Source organism: Aotus nancymaae, unplaced genomic scaffold, assembly GCF_030222135.1.
Source record: "Aotus nancymaae isolate 86718 unplaced genomic scaffold, 86718_ANA_hifiasm-v0.15.2.pri h1tg000058l, whole genome shotgun sequence".
Taxonomy (NCBI): Eukaryota; Metazoa; Chordata; class Mammalia; order Primates; family Aotidae; genus Aotus; species Aotus nancymaae.
This window is the reverse complement of record NW_026988472.1, coordinates 2985576-3005075: the sequence shown is the minus strand read 5'-3', so window position 1 is coordinate 3005075 and position 19500 is coordinate 2985576. Positions and strand designations below refer to the sequence as shown.

Here is a 19500-nt window from a genome sequence, read left to right as displayed (position 1 = left end):
TTTAATCCATCTGGAGTTAATTTTAGTGTAAGATGACAGGTAGGGGTCCAGTTTCTGCTTTCTGCACATTGCTAGCCAATTTTCTCAACACCATTTAATAAACATGGAGTCCTTTCCCCATTGCTTGTTTTTGCCGCATTTGTCAAAGATCAGATGGTTGTAGATATGTGGTGTTTCTTCTGAGGTCTCTGTTCTGTTCCATTGGTCTATGCCTCTGTTTTGGTACCAGTGCCATTCTGTTTTGATTACTGTAGCCTTGTAGTATAGTTTGAAGTCTGGTGGTGTGATGCCTCCAGCTTTGTTCTTTTTGCTTAGGATTGTCTTGGCTATGCTGGGTCTTTTGTGATTCCATATGAAATTTAAAGTGTTTTTTTCCAGTTCTGTTAAGAAGGTCATTGGTAGCTTGATGGAGACAGCATTGAATCTATAGATTACTTTGGGCAATATGATCATTCTCACGATATTGATTCTTCATAACCATGAGCATGGAATGTTTCTCCATCTGTTTGTGTCCTCTCTTATTTCATTGAGCAGTGGTTTGTAGTTCTCCTTGACCACGTCCTTTGCGTTCTTTGTCGGTTGTATTCCTAGGTATTTTATTCTGTTTGCAGCAATTGTGAATGGGAATTCACTCTTGATTTGGCTCTCTGTGAGTAGAGCTGTTTGTAGTAATCTCTGATGGTAGTTTGTATTTCTGTGGGATCAGTGGTGATATCCTCTTCATCGTTTTTTATTGCATCTGTTTGATTCTTCTCCCTTTTCTTTTTTATTAATCTGGCTAGCAGTCTCTCTATTTTGTTGACGTTTTCAAAACACCAGCTCCTGGATTTATTGATTTTTTGAAGAGTTTTTTGTGTCTCTATCTCCTTCAGTTCTTCTCTGATCTTAGTTATTTCTTGTCTTTTGCTAGCTTTTGAGTTTTTTTGATCTTCCTCCTCTAACTCTTTCAATTTTGATGATAGGATGTAGATTTTAAATCTTTCCTCTCTTCTCATGTCTGCATTTATTGCTATAAAATTTCCCTCTCAACACTGCTTTAAAGGTGTCCCAGAGATTCTGGTAAGTTGTGTCTTCCTTCTGGTTGGTTTTTAAGAACATCTTTATTTCTGCCTTCATTTCATAGTTTATCCAGTTGACATTCAGAAGCGTGTTGTTCAGTTTTCAAATGGTTTTGCGGGTTTGAGTGTGTTTCTTGATCCTGAGTTCTAATCTGATTGCACTGTGGTCTGAGAGACTGTTTGTTGTGATTTCTGGAGACTGTTTGTTGTGATTTCTGTTCTTTTGCATATGCTGAGTAGTAATTTGTTTCCATTGATGTGGTCAATTTTAGAGTATGTGTAATGTGGTGCTGAGAAAAATGTATATTCTGTGGATTTGTGGTGGAGCATTCTGTATATGTCTATTAGATCTGCTTGGTCCAGCTCTGCATTGAAGTCCTGGATATCCTTGTTAATTTTCTGTCTTCTTAATCTCTCTAATGTTGACAGTGGAGTATTGAAGTCTCCCGCTTTTATTGTGTGGGAGTCTAAATTTCATTTTAGGTCCTTAAGAACTTGCTTTATGTATCTGGGTGCTCCTGTTTTGGGGGTGATATATTTAGGATAGTTAGCTCTTCGTGTTGGATTGATTCTTTTGCCATTATGTAGTGTCCTTCTTTGTCTCTTTTGATTTTTGTTGGCTTGAAGCCCATTTTATCAGAGACTAGGATTGCAACCCTTACTTTTTTCTGTTTTCTGTTTGCTTGGTAAGTCTTCTTCCATCCCTTTATTTTGAGTCTATGTGTGTCTTTGTATGTGAGATGGGTTTCCTGAATACAGCACACTGATGAGTTCTGACTTTTAACCAGTTTGCCAGTGTGTATATTTTGATTGGGGCATTTAGACCATTTGCATTCAATTTTACTGTTGTTATGTGTTAATTTGATCCTGCCATTTTGTTACTGACTGGTTTTCCTTCCTATTAGTTGAATCATTTTCTTCATTGCATTTTTGGTCTTTACCAACTCGTTTGCTTATGCACTGACTGGTACTATTTCCTTTCCATGCTTAGTGTTTCTTTCAGGAGCTCTTGTAGGGCAGGTCTGCTACTGACAAAATCTCTCAGTAATTGCTTGTCTGTAAAGGATTTATTTCTCCTTCACTTACGAAGCTTAGTTTGGCTGGATATGAGATTCTGGGTTGAAAGTTCTTTTCTTTAAGGATGTTGAATATCAGCCCCCACTCTCTTCTGGCTGGTAGGGTTTCTGCTGAGATATCTGCTGTGAATCTGATTGGCTTCTCTCTGTGGGTGACCTGCCCTTTCTCTCTGGCTGCCCTTAGCATTTTTTCCTTCATTTCCACCCTGGTGAATCTGACGATTATGTGCCTTGGGGTTGCTCTTCTTGAGGAATATCTTTGTGGAGTTCTCTGTATTTCTTGAATTTGAAATTTGGACTGCCTTGCTAGACTTGGGAAGTTCTCCTGGATGATATCCTGGAGTGTGTTTTCCAGCTTGGATTCATTCTCCCCATCATATTCAGGTACACCAATCAAGCGTAGATTAGGTCTTTTCACATAATCCCATATTTCTTGGAGGCTTTGTTCATTTCCCATCACTCTTTTTTCTCTTATCTTACCTTCTCTTTTTTTTTCAGTGAGTTGATCTTCAATCTCTGATATCCTTTCTTCTGCTTGATCGATTCGGCTATTACAACTTGTTTTTGCTTCACGTAGTTCTTGTGCTGTGTTTTTCAACTCCATCAAGTCGTTTATGTTCTTCTCTAAGCTGGTTATTCTGTTAGCATTTCGTCTAACCTGTTTTCAGGGTTTTCGGTTTCTTTGCATTGAGTTAGAACGTGTTCCTTTAGCTTGGAAAAGTTTGTTATTATCCACCTTCTGAAGCCTGTTTCTGTCAATTTGTTGCACTTCGCGGTTAAGTTGTGATCCTGTGTTGAGGATTTGTGATCCCTTGAAGGAGAAGAGGTGTCTGGTCTTTGATGGTTTCATCTTTTTTGTGCTGTTTTTTCCCCATCTTTGTGGATTTACCTGGCTGTGTTGTCAGGGGGCTGCTTGATGCGGTTGCTTGTCTGACTGTGAAGGCGCTACTGAGTTTCTAGCGACTCCTTCAGGTTATTAGGGAAGTTTCCTGTGTCTTTTTTGTTTATACTGGGAGATTAGGCCTGCCTCTTCTGCTGATCTGTAGGCACTGCTGGGTTTTCAAGAAGGCTGTCCCGTTGCTCCATAGACTTCCTGTGTTTTTTGTTAAAATGTGTAGCCCAGTCCCGCCCCTCTAGTGGTGGGTTGTGCCCTTCCTCCACTGGGCTGGATCATTCAGGGTTCATCTCAGACTGTGGCACTGGCTGTGCAACCCACTAGAGTCAGAGCTTCAGCCCTCTGGGGTTTGTGGGGGAGGGTAGGGACCTGCTCTGCTGCACCAGGCCATCTCCCCCTTTTGGCTTCCCCTCTCTCTGTTAATGGGGTAGGGACCCACCCAGCTGCTCATGCTTACAGCTCCCTCTCTCTCTGGGGTGGGGTAGGGGGTGATAGCTCAGTCTGCAGGCTCTTATTCAACTCTGCACTTGTAATTCCTGGAGCTTGACTAGCAAAGATCCCCTGTTCTGTGTATTGCTGAGGCTTTGGGGGAAGTGCTGTATCTGGACTGGTGTGCCAGATGGGGAGCCTCCGACTCATTGGTCAGATGCACTTTCTGGGTGAAGCAGTGCCTCTCCCAGCCTCAGTCTGCCCTGAGTGGACTTTGCTTGCCATAAAACCAGACCCGTTGAAATGCACCTGGTACCTCGGTTGGAGCTAGATCTCTGGATTTCTGCGTCTCTTTCACTGGGTGTTGTGCACTGGAGTTGTGTCTAATTGGCCATCTTGGATCTTCTCTGCATTACTGTTCTTGTAATGGATTCCTAAAAGGAGAATCACTGGCTCAAATGTTGAGCTTTATAAGGCTCTTGACAAGTACTTTAACTTTAATATGTTGATGACATATTAACATACTAATATGGGTATTCTTTTAATAAAGTTGGTCAGGTGACTTGTTTATGTAAAGTTTGAGTTGTTTTATTTCTTCTTAGATTTGAGGAGGCAATGAAGGAGGCTCATGCTGTAGATCAAAAGCTTGCAGAGATGCAGGAAGATGAAACCACCCTGGAAAAGAAATGCCCCTTCCTTGGAGTTCCTTTCACAGTCAAGGAAGCTTTCCAGCTACAAGGTACTGTTCTCTTATTTTTGGCCACATGAGTTTAACTCACAAGTGGTTACGTTTTCTAAAATTATAAACTAAAAAGAATGTTATAAAGGTGAAGGACTAACTCATGCTGCTTCTTCAGTTTTAAAATGAGAGAAACTATTCAGCAAGTTCCATTGGAAAAAGAAATAATAATGGCCATTCTCTGTTAGCTCTGTATGGCATATGGGGGCACTATGATCAGTACTTATTAATCCTCACAGCCAACTTATAAGAATAGTATTATTGATCTTATTTTTCAGATAAGAAAATTGAGGCTTATGTCTTTAAAGTAGTTTGGCTAAAGCCAAACTTGGATTCTGATAAATACCTGTGCTTTCTCTTTCAAACAGTTCTTATTTTGTAACATTTTGCTAGTGTCAACAGTAAATGAAAATCTGAAGTATTTGGAAAGTAAATGACATACTTTAAAATAACCCGTGGGTCGGCTGGGCGCGGTGGCTCAAGCCTGTAATCCCAGCACTTTGGGAGGCTGAGGCGAGTGGATCACGAGGTCAAGAGATCGAGACCATCCTGGTCAACATGGTGAAACCCCGTCTCTACTAATACAAAAAATTAGCTGGGCGTGGTGGCGCATGCCTATAATCCCAGCTACTCAGGAGGCTGAGGCAGGAGAATTGCCTGAACCCAGGAGGCGGAGGTTGCGGTGAGCCGAGATCGTGCCATTGCACTCCAGCCTGGGTAACAAGAGCAAAACTCCGTCTCAAAAAAAAAACAAAAAAAACCCGTGGGTCAAAGAAATAAATCACAAGGAAACTTTTGAACTGAAAGAAAAATTATGATAATGTAACAAAACTTACGGGATGTAGATATATTAGCACTTAAAGGGAAATGTATGGCTTTCAGCAAGTATATTTGAAAAGAAAGATGAAAATCAATAACTGAAGCCTGGTCTTAAATGGCTCCTGGGAAAGGGGTTAGTGAGGGAACCGCGGCCTCATGTTCACTGGGAACCTCTGGGATCCTAGCTATAGGACAACCCTTGTCCCCTCTGGGTGTATGAGCTGGCAGGAAGATCTGACGGAGAGCAGGCAGAGACGGACCTTCAGAGGGTTTGGAGCCTGGAAGCTTTTGGTTCTCTGGGAAGCTTTAGCTGAGAGCACCCATAGGCACCAATCCCCAGGTCTTCCCATTCCTCCAAGGATGTGCTGACTGGAGTGACCTCTGAGCCAGGAGAGATCAGGACCAGCTTCCCCATGGGACTGAGGTGCATTGGCCCTGCAAGCTTTCCTGCCTGCCAGCCCCTCCCAGCATCCATGCCTAACTGCTTTGTAGGAGCAGTTGCACATAACAGCCCCTGTCACCCAACCTCAGTGTATTGATGCACCTGAGTACTTTCCTGGCTAGCCTGGAGCATACTGGATCCCCTAGCATAGCCAGAACTGAACCCCAGCTAAGGGACAGCTAGGTGCACCCAGGGCTGCAGTATGGTACTAGAGAGCAAGGAACAGAGATCTGTGGACAGTACTGAAGCAGGGGAGGAGCTCCCACTCCTAGAACACTGAGAGGGAGAGATGCACAGGTTCCTGGGCCAGGTGAGATGGGCATGCCTCCCTCCACAGGGTGGGTCCATAGAGTGTGGCATATCTCTCTGCTTCAGCCTCTTCCTGAGAGGGCTGGTGGTACAGAACAGCTAACAAAAGAAATGCCAGTGCAGCACCACTGTTCAGAGGGGCTCTTCCAAATTTTAGGAGCAGATCTGGTGAGGGGAGTGCTGTCTCTTTCTGTTCTCCCAATTCAAGGGCATGCCCACATACTAAAGGACATACAAAAGAATTGCACAACTTGGTATTAGCCTAGCTACCAGCCATTACTCTTATGCTTCATCTACTGGATTGCAGCCCTAACTACAACACCAATCAATCGTCCTACTAATATGTACACTTGTGAAACCAAGTGCAAGAATTCAAACACACATAAAGGTTCTATAAACATCACTGGCCTTCTGAAAGGATCCACAAACATAGCCAACTAACTATACTAAACTTACACCACAGTTACAGAAATACCAATCTTTGGAGCTTAGAATAAATCGGTGCAAGTACTCTAGAAATATAAAAAGCCAGAGTGTCCCTGTTGACCTCAAAACAAGTCCAGTAGCTCCCGCGAAATGGTTTTTAACGAGTCTGAAATGACTGAGATGACATAGACTTCAGGATCTGTGTGTCAATGAAACTTATTGAGATTCAGGAGAAAGTTGTAATCCAATTCAAGGAATCCAAAGAATTCAGTGAAATGACCCAAGAGATGAGAGACAAAATGAGCCTTTTAGGAAACAACCAAACAGATCTTCTAGAACTTAGAAATTCACTGTGAGAATTTCATAATACAATTGGAAGTATTAGCAGCAGAATAGACCAAATTGAGTAAAGAATCTCAGAACTTGAATACTGTTTTTTCAAATCACCTCAATCACACAAAAAATAAAGAAAAAAGAAATTAGAAAAATGAATGAAACCTCCAAGAAATATGGAATGCTGTAAGGAAACCAAACCTATGACTTGTCAGCATTCTCGAGAGAGAAGGAAAGAGAATAATAAACTTGGAAAATATATTTGAGGTGAAGAGGTTGACACCAATCTTGGTGAAGAGGTTGACATGCAAATCAAAGTGGTACAGATAATGGTGGTCACATACTATATAAGATGACCATTCCCAAGGAACATAGTAATCAGATTCACCAAGTTCAATGCAAACACACACACACACACACACACACACACACACACACACACACACACACTCTTAAAGGCAGCTAGAGAGAAGGGTTAAGTCACATACAGAGAGAACTCCATCAGGCAAGCAGTAGAACTCACAGCAGAAAACATACTAACCAGAAGATATTGGTGGTCTATTTTCAGCATCCTTAAAGACAAGAAATTCCAACCAAGAATTTCATATCCTCACAAATGAGCTTCATAAATGAAGGAGAAATAAAATTCTTCTCAGAAAAGAAAATTCTGAGAGAACATTTTTTAACTAGACCAACCTTAAGGAAGTGTTAAACATGGATTCAAAAGAATGACACCAGCTGTCACAGAAACACTCAAGCTCATAGCTTTCATGCACTATAAAACAACTATGCAATCAAGTCTGTATAGCAAACAGCTAATAGCATGACTTGAATAAAATCACATGTATCAGTACTAATATTGAATATAAATGAGCTGAATTTCCCAATTAAAAGGCAGAGTGTTGGCCAGGCATGGTGGCTCATGCTTGTAATCCCAGCTCCTTTGGAGGCCAAGGCAGGTGGATCACGAGGTCAGGAGTTTGAGAACAGCCTGACCAACATGGTGAAACCCCATCTCTACTAAAATGACAAAGACAAAACACAAAAATTAGCTGGATGTGGTGGTGTGTGTCTGAAATCTCAGCTACTCAGGAGGCTGAGGCAGGAGAATTGCTTGAACCTGGGAGGTGGGGGTTGCAGTGAGCTGAGATTGCACCATTGCACTCCAGCCTGGATGACAGAATGAGACTCTGTCTAAAAAAAAAAAAGAATGTTAGGCTGGATGAAAAAACAAGACCCAACCATATGTGGTCTCTGAGAGGCCCATCTCACATGTAATGACATTCACAGGCTCAAAGTGAAAGGATGTAGAAAGATCTATCATGTAAACAAAAAACAAAAAAGAGCAGGATTTTCTATTCTTTTTATCACATAAAATAGATTTTTAAACCAGCAACAATGAGGAAAGACAAAGAAGGGCATTATAAAATGATAAAGGTTTTAATTCAACAAGGAGACTGACCCATCTTAAACATGTCTGCATCCAACATTGGAGCACTCAGATTCACAGAAAAAAAATCCTCATAACATAAGAAAATTCTTAGACAGCTACACAATAATATTAGGAGGTTTCAAAACCCAGCTGACAGTGTTAGACAGATTATTGAAGCAGGAAACTAACAAAGAAATTCAGGGCTTCACTTCAACAGTTGACCAATTGCACTTAATAGACAGCTACAAAATACCCCACCCAACAACCATGGAATATACATTCAACTAATCTGTACATGGAACATACACTACATGGTCAGTCATACTTCAAGTCTCAATAAATTAAAATATTAAATCTTACCAAACACACTCTTGGACCAGAGTGAAATAAAAATAGAAATCTATATCAATATCTCTGAAAACTACACAAATACATGGAAATTAAACAACTTTCTTATGAAAAACTCCTAGCTAAACATTGAAATTAAGGCATAAATCAGTAGCTGCAACACTAGAAAGATGGTGGAGCAAAAGCAAAGAAAATCCCTTTGTTTCCAGAAAATCTCCTGAAAAACAGGCAGGCTTATTCAGCCCTCAAAGCCACTCAGGCAAAGCAAGCACTTCTGGCAAAGAAGGAGAGGAGAAAAGGAAAAAGGCTCAGATTTAAGTGACTGGAGTCATTCCTACACAATTCCTGGCGGCAGAAACATGACAAGGTGCATCTCAACCATCTAGAAGTGAAACATCTTGCCTTGGATTTGCCAGATAAGCATTCCTTGGCCTCTGTTGTATACATCAAAAGGATTCATGTTTTGAGTTTACTGGTTCAGAGAACTATTGCAAGACTTCACCTAAAGAAAAATTTTCGCGGTGTCTTTTTAAAAGACATCCCCCAGAACCTAAAAATGCTGCATAAAATGGAACCTTATGTGATCTAGGGATTTACAAATCTGAATTCTGTCCAGGAACTCATTTTGAAGTGTGGACAAGGCAAAGTCAACAATTAACACCATCCCTCTGACAGACAACAGTGATTGAGGAGCACCTGGGGAAGTTTGGGTTCATTTGCTTGGAAGACCTCATTCATGAAATTGCCTTCCCAGGGAAGCATTTCCAGGAGATCTCACAGTTCTTGTGCCCCTTTCACCTCTCAGTGGCCCTTCATGCTACCAAAGATAGAGTGGGCTTCCTCAAGGAGATGGGCACACCTGGCTATTGGAGTGAACACATCAATCAGCTCATTAGCCAGCTAAACTAGACTCAGGTACCAAACTGCATTAAATTTTTTTTTTTTTGAGATGGAGTTTCGCTCGTTACCCAGGCTGGAGTGCAATGGCGTGATCTCGGCTCACCGCAACCTCCGCCTCCTGGGTTTAGGCAATTCTCCTGCCTCAGCCTCCTGAGTAGCTGGGATTACAGGCACGCGCCACCATGCCTAGCTATTTTTTGTATTAGTAGAGACGGGGTTTCACCACCAGGATGGTCTTGATATCTTGACCTCATGATCCACCCACCTCGGCCTCCCAAAGTGCTGGGATTACAGGCTTGATGCAGTAAATTTTTATCAATGAAATGGAAACACTTTTTTTTCTTTCTGTTGTTTTTTTTGCGGGGGGGAGTTTTTATCAAATATCTTCAGGGAAGATTATTTCCTGCTTTATTTTCAAAAACTGGAAAGGAAGTGTCAAAGAAAAGAGGAACTGGCCAGATGTGGTGGCTTACACCTTTAATCCCAGCACTTTGGGAGGCCGAGGCAGGTAGATCACCTGAGGTCGGGAGTTCGAGACCAGTCTGACCCAAATGGAGAAATTCCATCTTTACTAAAATATAAAAATTAGCTGGGCATTTTGGTTCATACCTGTAATCCCACCTAGTCAGGAGGCTGAGGCAGGAGAATCACTTGAACCTGGGAGGCAGAGGTTGCGGTGAGCCAAGATTGCACCATTGCACTCCAGCCCGAGCAACAAGAGCAAAATTCCGTCAAAAAAAAAAAAAAAGAGCCTCAATCCAAGATGGTTGAGTAGGAGCAGCTCTGGATTGCAGCTCCCAGCAAGAGCACAGAGGGTGAGTGGTCGCTGCATTTTCAGACGGATTTTTATTGCCCACAGACTAGAAGATTCTCAGGCGGAGGAGCACCATGGGTCTCCAATCTGGCTGTTTCAGCCAGCACGGCAGGTCTCTACACACAAAAGAAACTCACACGGGTCTGGGTGCCATTTCAGTTGTTCAGAGGAGCACCTGGGAGACAGAGTCACCCGTTCAACTGATAAAAAGGGGACTGAAATAGGGAGCCAGCCAAGGAGATTCCCGGGTGAAAAAGTGCCACGAGTCTCCAGTGTGGCTGTTTCAGCTGGCTCAGTGGGTCTCTGCCCAAAATCTCACACAAATCTGGGCATCTTTTCAACTGGCAATTGGAACACCTGGGAGACAGAGTGGCCTCTTCAACTTGAAAAAAGGGGAATGAAAAAGGGAGCCAGGCCAGGAGATTCCCAGGTGAAAAAGCACCATGAGCCCCCAGCACAATCCGGGCACTGTTTCAACAGGTGACTGGAAAGCCTGGGAAACAGAATCGCCCATTCAACTAAAGAAAAGAGGTCTGAGGCAGGGAGCCAGGTGATCAGGCACGACCAGTCCCACCACCACAAAGACCAGCAAAATGAAACGCTCTGGATTGAGAGTTTCAAAGCAAGCACAGCTGAACCTGGGATGGTCCAGCTTTGCGGGGGAGGGGTGTCCACCATTACCGAGGCAGTCCACCACTACTGAAGTAGACTGCCATTGCCAAGGCAGTTCTAACTAGACCCCTATAAACAGGACTGCAGGGAAGTTCGCACAGCAGCTGGGTGGAGCCCACAGCAGCTCAGTAACATGTCTGCTGGTATGTGAATAGGCTGCCTCCTCACTGGGTGGGGCATCCCTGAAAAAAGGCAACAGCATGAAGGAAACTTATAAATAAAGCCCCACCTTCCAGGGAGAGAGCACCTGGAAATAAAAGGCTGTTATGAGTTCTGCTGCAGCAGACTTGAACGTACCTGCCCAGCAGCTCTGAATGGAACACCAGAGTTCACAGCTCAGCACTCGAGCTCCTATAAAGGACAGACTGTCTCCTCGAGCAGCTCCCCGACCCCTGTATATCTAGAGTCAACTCATGAAGGAGAGCTCAGACTGATATCTGGCAGGTATCCTTCTAGGACAAACATGGCAGAAGAAGAAACTGGCAGCAACCCTTACTGTTCTGCAGCCACTGCAGTTGAGGCCCAGGCAAGCAGGATCTGGAGTGAACCTCCAACAGTCCTACAGCAGAGAGGCCTGACTGTTAGAAGGAAAACCAAGAAACAGAAAGAAATAACATCATCAGCAACAAACAGGGTGTCCACTCAGAGACCCCACCTGAAAGTCACCAAATACAAAGAACACAGGTATATAAATCCACAAAGATGGGAAGAAACCAGCGCAAAAAGAATGAAAATACCCCAAACCAGAGTGCCTCTCCTCCTCCATGGGATCACAATTCCTCACGACAAAGGGAACAAGACTGGATGGAGAATGAGTCTGATGAATTGACCAAAACTTCTGTCAGAAGGTGGGTAATAAGAAACTTCTCTGAGCTAAAAGAACATGTTCTAACACAATGCAAAGAATCTAAGAACCTGAAAAAAAGGTTTGACGAAATGCTAATGAGAAGAAACAGCTTAGAGAGGAATATAAATGAATTGATGGTGCTGAAAAACACAACACGAGAACTTCGTGAAGCATACACAAGTTTCAACAGCCAAATTGACCAAGCAGAAGAAAGGATATCAGAGGTCAAAGGTCAAATCAATGAAATAAAATGAGAAGGCAAGATTATAGAAAAAAGGGTCAAAAGAAATGAACAAAGCCTCTAAGAAATATGGAATTATGTGAAAAGGCCTAATCTATGTTTGATAGGTGTACCTGAATGTGATGGAGAGAATGAATCCAAGCTGAGAAACACTCTTCAGGATATTATCCAGGAGAACTTTCCCAACCTAGCAAGCCAGGCCAACGTTCAAGTTCAGGAAATACGGAGAACACCACAAAGATATTCCTCAAGAAGACCAACCCCAAGATACATAATCGTGAGATTGACCAGTGATGAAATGAAGGAAAAAATGCTAAGGGCAGCCAGAGAGAAAGGTCGGGTCACCCACAAAGGAAAGCCCATCAGACTCATAGCGGATCTCTCAGCAGAAGCCCTACAAGCCAGAAGAGAGTGAGGGCCAATATTCAACATCCTTAAAGAAAAAACTTTCAACTTAGGGTTTCATTTCCATCCAAACTAAGTTTCATAAGCGAAGGAGAAATAAAATCCTTTATGAACAATCAATTACTCAGAGATTTCATCACCACCAGGGCTGCTTTACAAGAGCTCCTGAAAGAAGCACTAAACAGAAAGGAACAACCAGTACCAGCCACTCCAAAAATGTATGAAATGGTAAAGGGCAGTGACACAATGAAGAAACTGCATCAACTAACAGGCAAAACAACCAGCTAACATCAAAATGGCAGAATCAAATTCACACATAACAATACAAATTCTACATGTAAATGGGCTAAATATCCCAATCAAAAGACACAGACTGGCAAATTGGATAAAAAGCCAAAACCCATCGGTGCACTGTATCCAGGAAACACATCTCACATGCAGCGATATATATAGGCTCAAAATAAATAAATGGAGGAAGATTTACCAAGCAAATGGAGAGAGAGAAAAAAAAGCAGAAGTTACAATCTTAGTCTCAGATAAAATAGAATTTAAACCAACAAAAATCAAAAGAGACAAGGAAGGACATTACATAATGGTAAAAGGATCAATGAAAAAAAGAAGAGTTAATGATCCTAAATATATACACAACCAATAAAGGAGCACCCAGATACATAAAGTAAGTTCTTAATGACTTACAAAGAGACTTAGACTCCCACAGAACACTAGTGGGAGACTTTAACACTCCAATCTCAATATTAGACAGATCAATGAGACAGAAAATTAACAAGGATATCCAGGACTTGAACTCAGACCTGGACCAAGCAAACCTAATAGACATTTACAGAACTCCTCAGCAAATGCAAAAGAACGGAAATCATAACAAACAGTCTCTCGGACCACAGTGCAATCGAATTAGAACTCAGAATTCAGAAACTAACTCAGAACCACACAACTTCATGGAAACTGAACAACTGGCTCTTGAATGTTGACTGGATAAACAATGAAATGAAGGCAGAAAGAAAGATGTTCTTTGAAACCAACAAGAAAGAAGACACAACATACTAGAATCTCTGGGACACATTTAAAGCAGTGTCTAGAGGAAAATATATAGCAATAAATGCACACATGAGAAGAAAGGAAAGATCTAAACTTGACACCCTATCATCAAAATTAAAAGAGCTAGAGGAGCAAGATCAAGGAAACTCAAAACCTAGCAGAAGACAAGAAATAACTAAGATCAGAGCAGAACTGAAGGAGATAGACACACAAAAAACCCTTCAAAAAATCAATAAATCCAGGATCTGGTTTTTTAAAAAGATCAACATAACAGACAGACCAATAACCAGATTAATAAAAAAAGAAAAGAGAAAATAATCAAATAGATGCAATAAAACATGATAAAGGGAATATCACCACAGATTCCACAGAAATATAAGCCACCATCAGAGATTGCTACAAACAACACTATGCACATAAACCAGGAAACCTGGAAGAATGGAATAAATTCTGGGACACTTGCACCCTCCCAAGCCTAAACCAGGAAGAAGTCGAAACCCCAAATAGACCAATAACAAGGGCTGAAGTTGAGGCAACAATTAATATCCTACCCACCAAAAAAAGCCCAGGTCCAGATGGGTTCACAGCCGAATTCTAGAGACTTACAAAGAGGAGCTGGTACCATTCCTTCTGAAACTATTCCAAACAATCCAAGAAGAGGGAATCCTTCCCAAATCATCTTTTTATTGGATTTTAGGTTTTGGGGTAAGTGTGAAGAACATGCAAGATTGTTGCATAGGTATACACATGACAGTGTGATTTGCTTCCTTCCTTCCCTTCACCTATATCTGGCATTTCTCCCCATACTATCTCTCCCCAACTCCCCACCCCATGCTGTCCCTCCCTTATTTCCCCCCAACAGACCCCAGTGTGTGATGCTCCCCTCTCTGTGTCCATGTGTTCTCATTGATCAACACCCACCTATGAGTGAGAACATGTGGTGTTTGATTTTCTGTTCTTGTGTCAGTTTGCTGAGAATGATGGTTTCCAGGTTCATCCATGTCCCTACAAAGATCATGAACTCATCGTTTTTGATGGCTGCATAATATTCCACGGTGTATATGTGCCACATTTTCCCTATCCAGTCTATCATCGATGGGCATTTGGGTTGGTTCCAGGTCTTTGCTATTGTAAACTGTGCTGCAATGAACATTCGTGTGCATGTGTCCTTATAGTAGAAGTATTTATAATCCTTTGGATATATACCCAGTAATGGGATTGCTGGGTCAAATGGAACTTCTCTGTCTACGTCCTTGAAGAATCACCACACTGTCTTCCACAATGGTTGAACTAATTTACACTCCCACCAATGGTATAAAAATGTTCCTATTTCTCCACATCCTCTCCAGCATCTGTTGTCTCCAGATTTTTTAATGATCGCCATTCTAACTGGCGTGAGATGGTATCCCAATGTAGTTTTGATTTGCATTTCTCTAATGACCAGTGATGATGAGCATTTTTCATATGCTTGTTGGCCTCATGTATGTCTTCTTATGTAAAGTGTCTGTTCATATCCTTCACCCACTTTTGAATGGGCTTGTTTGTTTTTCTCTTGTAAATCTGTTTTAGTTCTTGTAAATTCTGGATATCAGCCCTTTGTCAGATGGGTAGATTGCAAAAATTTTTTCCCATTCTGTTGGTTGCTGATTCACTCTAATAACTGTGTCTTTTGCCTTGCAGAAGCTGTGGAGTTTGATTAGGTCCTATTTGTGTATTTCGGCTTTTATTGCCAATGCTTTTGGTGTTTTGGTCATGAAGTCTTTGCCTACGCCTATGTCCTGAATGGTTTTGCCTAGGGTTTCTTCTAGGGTTTTTATGGTGTTAGGTCTTATGTTTATGTCTTTAATCCATCCAGAGTTAATTTTAGTGTAAGGTGTCAGGAAGAGGTACAGTTTCTGCTTTCTGCACATGGCTAGCCAGTTTTCCCAACACCATTTCTTAAACAGGAAATCCCTTCCCTCTTGCTTGTTTTTGTCAGGTTTGTCAAACATCGGATGGTTGTAGATATGTTGTATTGCCCCTGAGTCCTCTGTTCTGTTCCATTCGTCTATATCTCTGTTTTGGTACCAGTACCATGCTGTTTTGATTACTGTAGCCTTGTAGTGTAGTTTGAAGTCTGGTAGTGTGATGTCTCCTGCTTTGTTCATTTTGCTTAGAATTGACTTGGCTATGTGGGCTCTCTTTTGGTTCCATATAAAGTTTAAGGTGTTTTTTTCCAGTTCTGTGAAGAAGGTCATTGGTAGATTGATGGGGATAACGTTGAATCTGTAAATTACTTTTGGCAGTATGGACACTTTCACAATATTGATTCTTCCTAACCATGAACATGGAATATTTCTCCATCTGTTTGTATCCTCTCTTATTTCGTTGAGCAGAGGTTTGTAGTTCTCCTTGAAGAGGTCCTTTATGTTCCTTGTTAGTTGTATTCTTAGGTATTGTATTCTCTTTGTAGCAATTGTGAATGGCAGTTCGTTCTTGATGTGGCTTTCTTTAAGTCTGTTATTGGTGTATAGGAATGCTTGTGATTTTTGCACATTGATTTTGTATCCTGAGACTTTGCTGAAGTTGCTTATCAGTTTCAGGAGATTTTGGGCTGAGACGATGGGGTCTTCCAGATATACAATCATGTCGTCTGCAAATTGAGACAATTTGACTTCCTCCTTTCCTATTTGAATACCCTTTATTTCCTTTTCTTGTTTGATTGCTCTGGCTAGAACTTCCAGTAATATATTGAATAGGAGTGGTGAGAGAGGGCATCCTTGTCTAGTGCCAGATTTCAAAGGGAATGCTTCCAGTTTTTGCCCATTCTCTATGATATTGGCTGTTGGTTTGTCATAAATAGCTTTTATTATTTTGAGATATGTTTCATCAATACCTAGTTTATTGAGGGTTTTTTTGTGATGGACTACGTTTATTGACTTGCATATGTTGAAGCAGCCTTGCATCCCCAGGATGCATCCTACTTGATCATGATGGTTAAGCTTTTTGATGTGCTGTTGCAATCGACTTGCCTGTATTTTATTGAAGATTTTTGCATCTATGGTCATCATGGATATTGACCTGTAGTTTTCTTTCCTTGTTGAGTCTCTGCCAGGTTTTGGTATCAGGATGATTTTGGTCTCATAAAGTGATTTGGGAAGGATTCCCTCTTTTTGGATTATTTGGAATAGTTTCAGTAGGAATGGTACCAGTTCCTCTTTGTAAGTCTGGTAGAATTCGGCTGTGAATCTATCTGGGCCTGGGCTTTTTTTGGGTGGTAGGCTCTTAATTGCTGCCTCGACTTCAGACCTTGTTATTGGTCTATTCAGGGTTTCGACTTCTTCCTGGTTTAGGCTTGGGAGGAGGAAAGTGTCCAGGAATTGATCCATTTCTTCCAGGTTTTCTAGTTTATGTGCATGGAGTTGTTTATAATACTCTCTGATGATGGTTTGAATTTCTGTGGAATCTGTGGTGATATCTCATTTATCATTTTTTATTGCAACTATTTGATTATTCTCTCTTTTCTTTTGTATTGATCTGGCTAGTGGTCTATTTTATTGATGTTTTCTAAAAACCAGCTCCTGTATTTATTGATTTTTTGAAGGGATTTTTGTGTCTCTATCTCCTTCAGTTCTGCTCTGATCTTAGTTATTTCTCGTCTTCTGCTAGGTTTTGAGTTTTTTTTGATCTTGCTCCTCTAGCTCTTTCAATTTTGAAGATAGGGTGTCAATTTTTGATCTCTCTTTACTTCTCATGTGGGCATTTATTGCTATATATTTTTCTCTAGAGACTGCTTTAAATGTGTCCCAGACATTCTGGTATGTTGTGTCTTTGTTCTTGTTGGTTTTGAAGAACATCTTTCTTTCTGCCTTCATTTCATTGTTTATCCAGTCAACATTCAAGAACCAGTTGTTCCGTTTCCATGAAGTTGTGTGGTTCTGCGTTAGTTTCTGAGTTCTGAGTTCTAATTTGATTGCACTGTGGTCTGAGAGACTGTTTGTTTTGATTTCCGTTCTTTTGCATTTGCTGAGGAGTGATTTACTTCCAATTATGTGGTCAGTTTTAGAGTAGGTGTGATGTGGTGCTGAGAAGAATGTATATTCTGTGGATTTGGAGTGGAGAGTTCTGTAAATGTGTATTAGGTTTGCTTGGTCCAGGTCTGAGTTCCAGTCCTGGATATCCTTGTTAATTTTCTGTGTGGTTTATCTGTCTAATATTGACAATGGGGTGTTAAATTCTCCCACTATTATTGTGTGGGAGTCTAAGTCTCTTTGTAAGTCATTAAGAACTTGCCTTATGTATCTGGGTGCTCCTTTATTGGGTGCATATATATTTAGGATCGTTACCTCTTCTTGTTGCATTGATCCTTTTACCATTATGTAATGTCCGTCTTTGTCTCTTTTGATCTTTGTTGGTTTAAAATCTATTTTATCAGAGAAGAGAATTGCAACTCCTGCTTTTTTTTTTTTTGCTCTCCATTTGCTTGGTAAATCTTCCTCCATCCCTTTATTTTGAGCCTTTGTGTATCCTTGCATGTGAGATGGGTTTCCTGGATACAGCACAGTGATGGGTTTTGGCTTTTTATCCAATTTGCCTGTCTGTGTCTTTTGATTGGGGCATTTAGCCCATTTACATTTAGGGTTAATATTGCTATATATGAATTTGATACTGCCATTTTGATGCTATCTGACTGTTTTGCCCGTTAGTCGATGCGGGTTCTTCATTGTGTTGATGCTCTTTACCATTTGGTATGTTTTTGGAGTGGCTGGTACTGATTGCTCCTTTCAATGATTAGTGCCTCTTTCAGGAGCTCTTGTAAAGCAGGCCTGATGGTGATGAAATCTCTGAGTTCTTTCTTGGTTACAAAGGATTTTATTTTTCCTTCGCTTTTGAAGCTCAGTTTGGCTGGATATGAAATTCTGGGTTGAAGGTTCTTTTCCTTAAGGATGTTGAATGTTGGCCCCCACTCTCTTCTGGCTTGTACGGTTTCTGCTGAGAGATCTGCTATGAGTCTGATGGTCTTCACTTTGTGGGTAGACCGACCTTTCTCTCTGGCTGCCCTTAGCATTTTCTCCTTCATTTCAACCCTGGTGAATCTAATGATTATGTGCCTTGGGGTTGCTCTTCTTGAGGAATATCTTTGTGGTGTTCTCTGTATTTACTGGAGTTTAATATTGGCCTGCCTTGCTAGGTTGGGGAAGTTTTCCTGAATAATATCCTGAAGAGTATTTTCCAGCTTGGATTCATTCTCTCCGTCACAATTAGGTACACCTATAAAACGTAGAATAGGTCTTTTCACATAGTCCCATATTTCTTGGAGACTTTGTTCATTCTTTTTTACCCTTTTTTGTCTATTCTGGCCTTCTCTTTTTATTTCATTGAGTTGGTCTTCGACCTCTGATATCCTTTATTCTGCTTGGTCAATTCATCTGTTGAAACTTGTGTATGCTTCGTGAAGTTCTCGTGTTGTGTTTTTCAGCTCCATAAATTCACTTATATTCCTCTCTAAGTTGTCTATTCTCATTAGCATTTTGTCAAACCTTTTTTCCAGGTTATTAGTTTCTTTGCATTTGGTTCGAACATTTTCTTTTAGCTCTCAGAAGTTTCTTATTACCCACCTTTTGAAGCCCGATTGTGTTAATTCATCACACTCATTCTCTATCCAGCCTTGTTCCCTTGCTGGTGAGGAGTTGTGATCCCTTGTAGGAGGAGAGACCTTCTGGTTTCAGATGTTTTCATTCTTTTTGCGCTGGTTTCTTCCCATCTTTGTGGATTTATCCACCTGTCATCTTTGTAGTTGTTGACTTTTAGATCGTGTCTCTGTGTGGACGTCCAGTTTGTTGATGATGAAGTTATTTCTTTCTGTTTCTTAGTTTTCCTTCTAACAGTCTGGCCCCTCTGCTGTAGGACTGCTGAGGTCCACTCCAGGCCCTGCTTGCCTGGGGATCACCTGCTCTGGCTGCAGAGCAGTAAGGGGTGGTGCCAGTTCCTTCTTCTGCTCTCTTTTTCCCAGAAGGATACCCGCCAAATTTTAGTCTGATCTCTCCTTTATGAGGTGATTCTTTGGATATACGGGGGTCAGGCAGCTGCTTGAGGAGACAGTTTGTCCTTTATAGCAGCTCGAGTGCTGAGATGTGAGCTCCGTTGTTCATTTAGAGCTGCTGGGCATGTACGTTTAAATCTGCTGCAGCAGAACTCATAAACCCCCTTTTTTTTCCCCAGGTGCTCTGTCCTGGGGAGTTAGGGCTTTATTTATGAGTTTCCCTTGTGATGCTGCCTT

The 19500-nt window shown here is 41.4% G+C and overlaps 1 protein-coding gene across 6 annotated transcripts in view; it reads left to right on the top strand.

Moving 5' to 3' along the window:
- The window catches only part of FAAH2 (fatty acid amide hydrolase 2), a 395527-nt gene that overhangs the window by 143467 nt on the left and 232560 nt on the right, over positions 1–19500 (top strand). For all 6 annotated transcript variants that reach the window (XM_064364306.1, XM_064364308.1, XM_012440368.2 and 3 more), the window contains one exon: positions 4061–4197. In XM_064364306.1, coding sequence (XP_064220376.1) covers positions 4061–4197 — 137 coding nt within the window. The remainder of the gene's footprint in view (positions 1–4060; positions 4198–19500) is intronic.